The following is a 12,431-nucleotide window of genomic DNA, read 5'->3' as shown; positions in this document are numbered from 1 at the left end:
ACGTTTCCTTGACAACGCAATTCCGCCATCTTGGTTGGAGAGAGACGTAGTCGACGAAACATAAAAACTGATTTTGCAGATTATATAGAAAAGTTTCAAAATGACAGTCAACCTAGAAGAATACTTTAGAACCACATTCGAGGATAAGATCCTCGTGTAAGTGGCAAAATCATGATATGTGAATCTTTCTAATGTATTGGACTGTCCAGATAGCAATGTTGTTATATGCAACGAGCAAAGTGGTTAATCAGTGTCATGCTTTCTTCACCAGAAAAATGCCAGAACGCGAGGACGACCACCTCACTCCGGCTACAAGACTTCTGGAAAAGAGAAGAGAAATGTCCGAAGTTGAGCAAGCACTTGCAGCTCAGAAAGAGGTCGGAATATATCAGTTTACCGTTAGATATATCGTCAAATAACACTTTATTTTTATACAATCTCTGTCACCCCAACAAATAGAAAATTCAAAGAGTTAGAACGCAGCATAATTTATGAACTGGTACAAAGTGTATAACTGTATACAATTGTGCATGTAATAGATACATTTTCTATGAAATTAAACCATTTTGAATCACCGGTTTAGGGACTTCTGTAGTGCACATGTGAGGCTAACGAAAGTAACTCTTTTCATCTTATGTTGAGAATTTCCACATAGCCAGTGCAAAATAAAAATTTACAAATACAATATATCAGGTGTCGAGGGCATACATCTTCAGATACCCAAAGGGAAAAGACTGACAAGAAAAGGGGTTCTTGAAAGAGTTTCAGTCGGCACCCAAGAAAGGTCAGCATTGCTGACAGGAGCTTTAAAACTGACAGGAAGCCCTCAATATTGCATTTGTGACCTCTAGACTTCTCGTTATGCAGCACAAGTGTTGCATAAAGCTATTTGAAAAATAGATCTGTGTACTAGTTCTTGTCAAGTTCAGTCATATTGTTCAGACTTACATGTACCAATCAAGGCTCCTGTGGTGCACTTAGATCATTTGCCATTCAGTAAGAAGACGTGATAAGTTTTATCTTATTAATTTATTATTAGAAATTCCAATTTAAAAATTCCTCAGAAAGTAGGACCTAGAGATTCTTTCATTTTACTGTTTCTTTACTGTTGTTTACTTACAGTCCACTGTGGGGGAGGGGGTTACCAGATGTTTCTTTTTATTTATTGTGCCTTTTACTTTCGCTTTCCCTACTTTTTTCAAATTCATCAGGAATTTCAAATGAAAATGGAGAGTCTTCAACAAAGAAGAGAGGAGCTTGACAGAAAGGAATATCAGCTAAAAGAATCATTGCTGAAGTTTGACAAGTTTTTAAAGGTATGTTCATAAATGGATTTCAGACAAAATCTGGCAAATTTATATCAATTTAGTTGCATGTAAAAGCAACTATGCCAAGAATAGACAAGGATAACTGTGTATAAATGGCTGCTGTTCTAACAGTAAGCAGTTTTAGTAAGGTATGCCTCAGGCATTGATCCTGGGACCCTCTCTCTTCCCTTCATTACTCTTTAAGTAGTATTCATTAGTGCGAAGATTGCTTTCATATTCATCTCTTCCTTTAATTTACCAACTACAAGACCAAGTCCATGCTGGTAACAGGGAAATTTTTGTAGAAACTTGTCGCCTTATGTCAACTTACAGTGTAAATGGAAGTGATATTGAGTATGTCACTAACTTCAAACTTCTTGGTGTTACAGTAGATCAGGACCTTTCATTAAATATCCAGACTGAGTAGTTAGACTGTATGCAAAAACTTGGCCAAACCTATTGGTCTCATTACAATACAATATACAATATTTATTTGCCATATACGACATTTACACATGGAAAAAAAAAATGAAGAAAATTGATGACAGAAAATAAATGGCGAGAAAACCTGAAAGAAACCACGAGGCTTATAACAAGTCAGGCTTTCTCACTTAAAATAACTAATCTTATATTAGAATTACAATATGGACTTATGGTAATTAACTTTGACCGCGCACACGTACACACACACACACGCACACACATATTAAGTAAGTTAGTTAAGAATTACTGCCTTACAGAAGCTAATACTTAGAGAGAAGAAATTCCTTAAGCTTTCTTTTAAAAGAAGCGGAGGAGGGAGAACTAGTTATGTCAGAATTTAACGAATTATAAAAGTTTGGACCTTGAAAGTAAATTGAAAACTTCCTGGTGTTCGTTCTGCACAGTGGCAAACGGAAGGACTGAGCATTCCTAGTATTATAATTGTGGATTTGACTATTCAGTAAAAAAAAGTTATTGAATTTGGAAGGGAGTGTAGAGTTCTCGAATGAAAACATAAAAGTACCTAATTGAAACGAATGGATATCATGAAATTTTAAGAGTTTAAGTTCCTTTAAAATAGGGCCAGTATGGGCAATGTATGTAGAATTGCTTACTATTCTTAACGCACGTTTCTGTAAGGTTACAATTCTTTGAAGGTTTGACTTATAGGTACCAGCCCAAGCTAAATTGCAATAATACAAATATGGAAGGATCATAGAATTGTATAAAGTACGAAGGGAGTGAGTAGAGAGAAAAAACCTAGATTTATGAATAATACCTATAGATTTGGATAATTTATTTGCTGTTAAGGATATATGCGATTTCCAGGTCAAATTGTCATCTAATAAAACACCCAAAAACATGGTCTCAGAAACACGAAGAATAGGCTGCTCATTTATGAAAACTTGAAATTCAAAGGATTGCTTCTTTTGCCAAGGCTTGAATACCATAAAATTAGTCTTGGCTAAATTCAAGGAGAGCCGGTTTGCTGCAAACCAGGTTGACAATTTGTTTAATTCTCTATTTAATGTGTTAATTAGGTAAACAGGGTCATTATGGGAGATAAATAAGTTTGTATCATCAGCAAACAAGATTGCATCAAGCAGGGAAGCATTGTTCAAATCATTAACATACAGGATAAAAAATAAGGGACCAAGAATAGAACCTTGAGGCACCCCACAGGGAATCCCCTGTGGGGCAGATCTAACGTTATTAAATTCGACAAATTGTGTCCTCTCAGAAAGATAACTTTTGACCCATTCTAGTGCCAGACCACGGATCCCATAATGATTGAGTTTTTCAAAAAGAATGTCGTGATTTACCGTATCGAATGCTTTCGAAAGATCTAGGAATACTCCAATGGCATGTTCTTTTCTATCAAATGCAGAAGAAATTTTGTCACACAAATCGATAAGTGCAAGGCTAGGAGAGCGATTTTTTCTAAAGCCATATTGATTATCACATAAGACATCGGAGTCATTGAGATAATTCATAATACGGTTGTAAATTATTCGTTCCAAAAACTTTGAAAAGCACGGTAGAACAGAAATAGGTCTGTAGTTGCTGAAGAGAGCTTTGTCACCTGATTTAGAAATAGGTATGACACGAGCAATTTTCAAATCATCCGGAACGATACCATGAGTAATGGAGAGATTTACAATGTGTGTTAATGGAGAGGAAACGCTGCATATAGATCGCTTTATGATAGACATAGGGATATTGTCATACCCAGCCGATTTTCCCGCCGGAAACGTAGATGCGATATCTATAATCTCCTCCTGAGTTGCTAAATTTAGGAACATTGACTGAGGGAAATGACCAGGAAGAAAATTCTCATACGAGGTCGTAGATTGAATTCGTTTAGCGAGGTTTGGTCCAATATTGCTGAAGTAATGACAAAATCGATTAGCAATCTCCATTGGGTCAGAAATATCTTGATCATCAACCTTAAACTCAGAGTTGGGTTTAGGTCTCAATTTCTTGCTGTTTAGTACCTCATTAAGCAGACGCCAAGTGGCTCTTATATTGGATTTTGACTCGCTTAGCCTCTTATCATAATATAAACGTTTCGCGATTCGTAGGGAGTGATTCAGTTTGTTCTTATATGTTTTATATTTCGCTTCGTTCCAGAGAGAGGGGTTTGAAATATACTGCTTGTATAGTTTGTTTTTCTGCTTGACAGATTTAAGTAAGCCCTGGGATATCCACGGTTTCCTAAAGTGAAGGCGACGCTTCAGTTTCTTCAAAGGAAAATGTGTTTCGTAAGCTTTAGTGTATCGCTCAAGAAATTTGCTGTAGCAGATTTTAGGATCATTATACCCGTCTATATTGAGCCAATCAATACAATCTAATTCCTCTAGGAAGTTGGAAATGTTTAGCTCGCTTTTGTCACGGACAAATATGTTCTCTTGGTGTTTGCGGGTACACTTATGGGTTTGCGGTCAACTCGCCGACGGACCAACTCGCCGACACCAACTCGCCGACGTATAAAATCGAGTAGAGACGTCGGCGAGTTGGTCGTCAATCCAATACAACTTATTAGAAGCTAAACATACAGAAAATTAAACGATATTTAGTAAAAAAGCATTGGACAGAAAATTTAGAACAATGCGCTTCGTAAGCACGAAAAACTGAATAATCTCCTCCCACAATTTTTTAGCAGGAGCTGAGATTTTTTTCGCATCGTCATGTCCTGCTTGTTTCTTTTTTTTTTTTTGCTCAACAAAAAAAATTCGTAACTTCTCCATTGTGAGACTTGTGAGTAAAAATATCACACCCTCGTCTTGCCGCGTGTTTGATTGAAAACTAGAAAACAGCTGTGCGCCAGCGCCTGCTCTTTCCGAAAATTTGGAGAAGCTGTTGATAGCTCCTTACTTTTAACAAAGATTGTTAGAATCCGCTGTAAAACTCTGATAGTTTTTAATGGGAGAGACTTACTTTTAAGCAAGACCTGCTTTTTTTTTTCAAAAGTAAATGAAAAACCTTGCACCTTCTTCGTTGTGAGACTTGTGAGTGAAAAAACATCACACCCTCATCTTCCCACGCATTTGATTGAAAACGAAAATAACTCAAATACATGCTCTTGCAAAAACTAGAAATCATTGCTTTGATCAGTGTATCTTGTATTATCAACATAGTTACACGAATTCGGCGCCTTTGCAGAGAGGGATCCTCGTGTTAGGTATACATGTTGGTTTTAAAAAATGAGCGCCTCGTTTGAAAACAGCTGTGCGCCAGAAAACAAGGTCTTTAATCGCCTCAAGGCTCTCCACAGAAAACCATCACTTTCGATTGCATTTAACACCAGTAGTAAGACCAAAAAATATATTTGTGTGTTGACTTTTTACCAAGCGTCTTGACTTAAATAAATAAGACCGATTGACATGATGAGTCTTTACGGTGGTGTTGTCACACAATAACTCGTTCACGTCTGAAGCTGTTAGAGTCGTTGGTGAGGTTTACTTCGCGTTATTCGCCTTAAGATCCTTATAAACTTTGTTGCAAATAAAAAGAATTGCATTTTACTAAAGATCTTGTCTAGAGAGCCAAGTTTTCGTCTAAAAATCTGAGCGATTGACATGATGAGTCTTTACGGTGTTGTTGTCGCACAATAACTCGTTCGCGTCTTAAGCTGTTATAGTCATTGGTGATGTTCACCAATGTTCACCGATGTTTAAGCTTCTGTTTGATGTTCACCAATGTTCGCCAGTGTTTTTTTACTAAATATCGTTTACTTCTCTGTATGTTTAACTTCTAATAAGTTGTATTGGATTGACGACCAACTCGCCGACGTCTCTACTCGATTTTATACGTCGGCGAGTTGGCGTCGGCGAGTAGGTCCGTCGGCGAGTTGACTGTTTACCCACTTATGATCGAAGCAAATGGAAAAGATAGGCAGATGGTCCGAAATATCCGTTATTAATAGTCCAGACTTCAAATAACTGTGCTCGACATGGTTAGAAAAAATGTTGTCAATCAGAGTTGCAGTGTGAGAAGTAATTCGGGAAGGTAACGTGATTAACGGAAAAAACAGGTGAGAATACAGGCCATCTAGGAATTCCCCGGTGGCGTTGTGGTTTTGATTTTTTAGCAGATTCAAATTAAAATCTCCCATTATATAGCATATCTTGTTGTCCCGAGATATTTTCCCTAATATTTCGTTCATTCTGGTCATAAAATCATTTACATTTTGATTTGGAGGGCGATAAATTATACCAACAATGATATTTTCCTCATGGGGTCGAATGATCTCAATGAACAATGCTTCCATCACCTCAGCTTCATCAGCATAAATATCAGTGCGAATTCTAAAATCAAGATTGTCTGATACATACAAGCCAACACCTCCACTCGATTTAACAGGGCGTTCATTCATCACATAAGTCCTTCTTTAGAACATAATCAGCAAAAAACATACTACTCTACAATTATCAAACCTGAATTGTTCTATGGAAGCATGATTTTGACTTCTTGTAGTAAAGGAAACCTTAAGAAATTTCAGCTGTTCTGTGCCTTCAAAAACAAGAAGCTGCCATTATCCTTGGTGCAGAAAGAACAGCATCTTCAGATAGTTTATTTAACATTTTAAAGTGCATTGATTTATATTTATTGATTCTGCATAAAAGGCAATCCCTTTTATGCAGAATCTCATAAGAATAAATGCACCTTAATTTCTAAAATGCAGCATTGAATACCCCATATAATCAAAACTTTAACAAAATTCTTGAATGTGACTGGTGACCACCAGCCTGATTTGAGCACTAGTAGGACAGTGTACGCATCATGCTTGTAATTGGACAGTGTAATAGGACAGTTTATGCATCATGCAGGTAATTGGACAATGTAAAGGGACAGTTAAAGGGACAGTTCAGACATCATGTCTGTGTAAGTGGACAGGTTAACTGATGTTTTTCTTTTATGAAAACATATAACCGATGTCTCGTTTCTTTCTCAAATTTTGTCATAGTTTTGATTAATTGGTGACAGGACTTCGTGTCCTCCAATTCTGTCTGTAATCATCCTTGTGATTAACAAATCAGACTCCCGCTTCACAGTCATCCAATTTTGTTTATCACTTGTATGATTACAAACCGAATTGGACTCCACTTGGTCCTATTACCATTATATATATTAATAATTTACTTACATCAGAAACTCTGACAGACATGATACATGTATCTCTGCTCATCTTAGTAATCTTAATTTTCCCTTAATGTAAAAGAAATACTGTTTGTGATCAAACATTTTTAAAGAAAGGAAATTGCTAATTGTGGACCTCAAACAGAGTTTTATTGCTAATAATTTTAAGTTCACTTTTAAATCAATTTTAAGCCATTAAATTCTCACCAAATCATTCATGTCATTTCAGTGGTTTTAAATCCTTTTAAAATATCTTTTCTTGTAAAAATTTCTATCATTAGTTCTATATTCTTCAATTATCATAGCTTTGTATTCTAGTTGAATGTTTACTTTATACTATATACTATGGCTATTTTATTTAGATTTCCATTTATTCTGAGGGCCATGAGTTCATTTGTGAAATTATTGACTAATTTTACCCTGGCTTGTTAAATGAAGTCCACTTACTAACTTACAAAAGAAAATTTAGTGAAACAATGTGCAAGGAATTGATCAAAATAGAAGAGTTACATAAAGGCAAGTTAGCTGTTTGTATTTCAAACTGTGCAACCTTTTCTGCTAGATCTTCAATGAAGGAATATCACATTTGCTGTTATGTATAACAATAAATTATTTATGTTTAAATTCAGGAAAATGATTCTAAGAGGGCAAGAGCACTTAAGAAAGCAGCTGAAGAAAGAGATATGAGAAGGGCAAAGGACAGGGAAATTGCAAGGTGGGATACTTAAAGCCAGGGTATAAATCAATTTTGCTTATGGACAATGTTGCCCATGCATTGTGGCCCACTTGTAAAATGTGTTAATCAGTATAGTAATCAGCACACAAGACATTGGTAACATTGACCGTATGTCAGTATAATATAATTCACTAAGGTGAGAGGAAGAAAGGCTTTAAGGGACTGGAGTGAAACATACCAGTAGTAAACATTTGTGCATGTGAGTATAATCAAATGAATCCCTTTTCATAGTGAGAATAAATTGTTTGTGTTTAAAAACTTTGTGAATCATGACTTGTTTGGGAAACTAAATTTTTGTTGCTAATGAAGGAATTTTCCACAAGGCAATAAGTATTGCAGAGTGTAAAATTTTTTTGATGGCCAATCCCAATCATCTAAATGAGTGGGAAAAAAAAGAAAATAGTATAAGGCAGCACTGGAGACCAGTCCATCTTAAAGTTATAGACCTATTATGTACATGTGTCATGGCAGCTATCTAGTAGAATGAATATGTATGCATTGTTCAGGTTAAAAGAGGAAACAGCTACTTTAATGAAAGAGAGGGATCACATACAATACAAGTTGGAGAGAAATGTCATTTATCAGCAATATCTGGAAAAGGTTTTGGAATCAGCAGAGGAGGTATGTTAATTAACCAGCATAATGTCAATTGCTTTGTTTTAGCTTTCTGTAAATAGCTGTGTAATATATTAATGTTGCTCATTTCTGCCAGGTTGATTAACAGTACCCTGAACCACTAGTCCAAAGATAGCCCTTTACTTTGACACAAGATCATTATCTATTTCTACAAGCAAGTTCCAAGACAAAATGGTGTTGTCGACAAATAGTGATATTGTTTTGAACAGATTTAATTTGAAAAAAAAGGGGAAATTATTTTGATAAATTTTGTAGGCAGTGAGCATGTAGCTCTGAAGTCTTTAGTATTTTTCAATGCTGAGGTGACTGTCTCACAAACATAACTGATCCATAATTTTTATTTTGAAGTGGCTGCGTACATTAACTGAGATGTTAATTTTGTGATATCCTTCTTTTCAGTTTCAGGAGATTCGGGAAGTTATTGCTCGGTACGATACGTTAACAGCAACACATCAGGTAATGATCAAATACACCATGAGGTCTATAATGATTATGTTCAAGGCATGGAGCCATATTGGTCCCAAGGGATGAGCTTTCATGATAAAATGTGGTTTGCTTGTACAACATACTGGAAAATTAATTTCCACAAATTCAGTGAGTGTTTCTAGACATAAGCTAGATTTATTTCAGATGGACTAAAGGATTGATGAACTAAAGGATTAATGAACTGAAAGCCTTGGTAATGAATTAGAGCTTCCTGGCTCTCCTTCAAGGAGGAATTCTCACTTCTTGCTGTACTTATTTTTTTGTTTTAAGGACCTTTTGGAAAGAGAAACAAAAAATCAGGAAAAGTATGAAAAAGAAAAAGGAAGACTGGTAAAATTTACAGAGGTAAATGTACTACATCTCTCATTAATTTGTAAAATTGTATTTTGAAGTTGTCTCTGCTCCTGTCAATTGCAGTCAATGGTTAAGACCTAACCAGTTAAAAATGTTCTGATTTGTAGGAAAAGAACAATGAGATATTAAACTACAACAATCAAGTAAGCAGTAAATTCTGGTTGCTACAATTTTTTTTTTATCCATTAAGGTTCTGTTAGCCAGGAATCAATGTTTTACTTAAATTGCTAATTTGAACATGAAGAACTTCAACCCAATCAATACAGTTTCCCTTTTGATTTCCCATTAAATAACAGCTTGCACATTTACAGACGCAACTTGAGAGAGCCCAGAGTGTTGCAGTGAAATGGTAACTTGAAGCAATTTTCATTTGCTTAATTTTAGTCATGTGCTATCAAATCCTTATCGTATTTCCCTAAAAGAAGGTTGTAGTTTCTTACTGGTTACTATGCTGACTTGTCTTTTCAGGGAATCTCAGTGGACACATATACAAAATACAGCAGCCAAGAAAACTCTTCTTTTAGGAAGAATAAAAATGTATGTGATGAATGCATTGTGTATCGTGGAATATATTTGCAAAAGTTACAATCCGGAAATAGATATTCATAATTGTTTGCTTGTATTTCTTTCACCGCAGGGCAACCCACAACTTGTTCATGTTAGTGAACAGACACCTTAAACAAAACACAGTCATAGAACATACTGAAAAACAGCTAGAAAAGGTAATGTCAAATGTTAAGGTAATGTTAAATGAGGAGACAAACAGGAACGTAGACATCTACATGTTTAACAAACCGGTATCTTCTGGTTGGATTAGTTGTCTTTTTCATATGCCTCAGTGAGTAGGTACTATACTATAGTCATAATGAAATAAAAAGATGCTTAGGATGTTGTAAACCATGTCTGCAAGTTTTAGCCAGTCCGTTTTGTTTCTTTAGCTGATATTTTTATTGGATAATTTTAAAAACTTTTGAAATCCCATCTGGAATTAAAACAGAACAGGTTTACAGCCCCGTTGAATTACCTAGACCTTCGAGAAACGAGCCTAGTTCAGGATAATTTTTTTTATTTATTAAGTCATTTATTTGCTGCATTACAATAAAACTTTACAAGGAAGCATGATGGGCCAATTTTTAATAGAATAAAGTGTATTTCTAGGAAACGTAAATTGAATTACGAGCCTTATGTAAGGTTAATCTTCCTCCCAAAAGGATAAATTTCGTAAAAGTTCTAATAAAGCAAACAACACATGTTTGTCAGTCGACAAAGATTGTCTATAGTTAAATTCAATTCATTGCTCAACTTCTTTGGGTGATGAAAAATCATTTTTAAACTTTTTCCTTGTCATCTAATCTGTTCATGATATATTATTCTCATTATCAGATCCAAGTATTTATTCAAGACTTGACTCAAATCACCAATGAAATCAAACGGGCAGAGACAGCTGCTACCAATGCCACGTCCGCCATGAGTTAAATGAAGGAAAAATTTGTTGAGAAGGAGTATTGAAGAAGATTTAGTTGATGTATCAAGGACTGATTAATGTCTTTTTTTCAATCTGTATATAACTGTGTATATTGGAATAAATTCGCTTCCCAGCGGCCTATATATGTCTATTTTCAATCCTAGTTTAATTTTCGGAATTTATTACATCTCACTCGTACAACTACACACACATCCCTTTTGATAAGCTTTCCTTTCATTTTCTCACTCACAAAATGTTTTCTATAACCTTTACGTTGGTCCGTCAGTTTGCTTTAAAACCAAGTAAGTGATTTTACAGTTACATCGTGTAACTGAACGGCTGCAAGGGTCCTGAAATGTGGCCTTATTTGCAGACAAGTGGCTTGCCTTGGAATACCTGGTAAATGTAAGGCTTGCAGCGACTAAAACAAATCACACTGGGACGTCGCTTTAGTCGAGTCGCAAAGGAGGTAATGGGATTATCTTAAAGTACAGGTCGCGAATGTCGAGACTGATCCTGGAAAACCACAGTAACAATTAAAGGTAATTTGATGACAATCGCATTCACAACCACAAATCAACCAGGATTCCACTCTAACCTGAAACAACGAGCGAAATTTCAATCAGTCTTAGTAAAAACTCGCGTAACAATGGATCAAAACGCTTGAGCAAAATTCCCAATTCGACAATAATTCAACTTAATCAAAATTGAAAAACATGTAAAGCGAAAACTACGCTAAAAACTCCAGTAGAATACGTTGAAAAAAATAAAAAGATGGCGATGTGGCTGATTAAGAGCCCCGGGTTCTTCAGTATTTATGATGGGTGTTCACTCCACAAGCATTCAGTCCAGTTTGTTCCTCAATTAGAGAATCCAACATTGTAACATACTTTTATTTTTTCTTTTTCCTAATCAGATTTAAAAGAATTAACTAAAACCCGAAAAAGAAAAAGAGAAAGCTTCTAGCATATCGTTCCTGATTGCATCACAGTGTACACCATTCTTTTCGAGTTGCTTAGTCTAATTCAATTAAAAACGCAAATTGGTATCGTGATCGTCTTAGACAGCCGTTGCAATTTTGCTCCTTTCTTTTTTACCTTGGAAACGACAAGCGTTACGTTCCATGCAAATACCAAAAGTTTAACAACTTGCCGTCTCTTTTCTCTTCCTCTTTTACCCTAAAGTAAAAATATTAACCTCTTACTAACCGAGTGTAAGGGCCGCACTGAGGAATATTGGCCAGTAGTCGTGCGCTCGGTCCGCACAAAAAACGAACGAGGGCCAATATTCCCCAGAACGGCTCGAGCAAGCGAGATAAGTAAGTAGTTTGTTATATAGTCTTCAGACCAAACTTGCTTATTCCCATCCCCCAAGGCGACGATGAGTGCGTGCTCATTGGCCAGAAGCCACAGAAGGCATGAATTCCACATTATTGCGATTAACGAGAAGATGAAGAAGTCCATTCATTCCTCCAATGGGCTGTAAAAGTCGCACCAAAAACAATGGCTCTTAGCGATAGTGAAAAGTCACCTGTTTTCGTCAATAGGAAATCAAAATAAATAATGTATGTGTTTCTGGACGGTAAGAAGGTCTTGCACGTTGCTTTGACTGGCAAGTCATAGACTGGTTGAAACCTACTGAAGTATTTGAATGGTGTTACTCTATCAATTCCTGTGCCGAAAAATTACATTTTGACATGTTAAGAGTTAAAAGACCTCTGGGGAACCATTCTGAAACTGTTTCCAAGTCATGATATTCAAAGTAACTAAGGTTTTTGATGAGTTATACATCATAGTATCGTTGGCATTGAGAATAGTATCACTTG

General features: G+C 35.9%; 1 protein-coding gene across 1 annotated transcript; it reads left to right on the top strand.

The window, feature by feature from the left end:
* Nucleotides 1–10: 10 nt before the first annotated feature.
* Nucleotides 11–10,744, top strand: LOC113685775 (coiled-coil domain-containing protein 42 homolog). Its single transcript, XM_027203325.2, has 12 exons — nucleotides 11–156; nucleotides 272–377; nucleotides 1,212–1,316; nucleotides 7,559–7,644; nucleotides 8,172–8,286; nucleotides 8,701–8,757; nucleotides 9,058–9,132; nucleotides 9,249–9,284; nucleotides 9,438–9,490; nucleotides 9,610–9,678; nucleotides 9,779–9,863; nucleotides 10,525–10,744. Exons 1-12 carry the CDS (start codon nucleotides 101–103, stop codon nucleotides 10,615–10,617), a joined length of 936 nt encoding a protein of 311 aa, XP_027059126.1. The 5' UTR covers nucleotides 11–100; the 3' UTR covers nucleotides 10,618–10,744.
* Nucleotides 10,745–12,431: the final 1,687 nt, after the last annotated feature.

This window comes from Pocillopora damicornis, chromosome 12, assembly GCF_964200805.1.
Source record: "Pocillopora damicornis chromosome 12, jaPocDami1.2, whole genome shotgun sequence".
NCBI lineage: Eukaryota > Metazoa > Cnidaria > Anthozoa > Scleractinia > Pocilloporidae > Pocillopora > Pocillopora damicornis.
The sequence above is the reverse complement of the archived record's forward strand: the minus strand, read 5'-3'. Positions and strand labels throughout refer to the sequence as shown.

Excerpts from the sequence above, each read along its gene's own strand:
- LOC113685775 (XM_027203325.2), top strand. The coding sequence starts at position 101 with ATGACAGTCAACCTAGAAGAATACTTTAGAACCACATTCGAGGATAAG. Across the intron at positions 9,133-9,248 it reads GACTGGTAAAATTTACAGAG|GAAAAGAACAATGAGATATT; the intron begins GTAAATGTACTA and ends TCTGATTTGTAG. Across the intron at positions 9,491-9,609 it reads CAGAGTGTTGCAGTGAAATG|GGAATCTCAGTGGACACATA; the intron begins GTAACTTGAAGC and ends TTGTCTTTTCAG.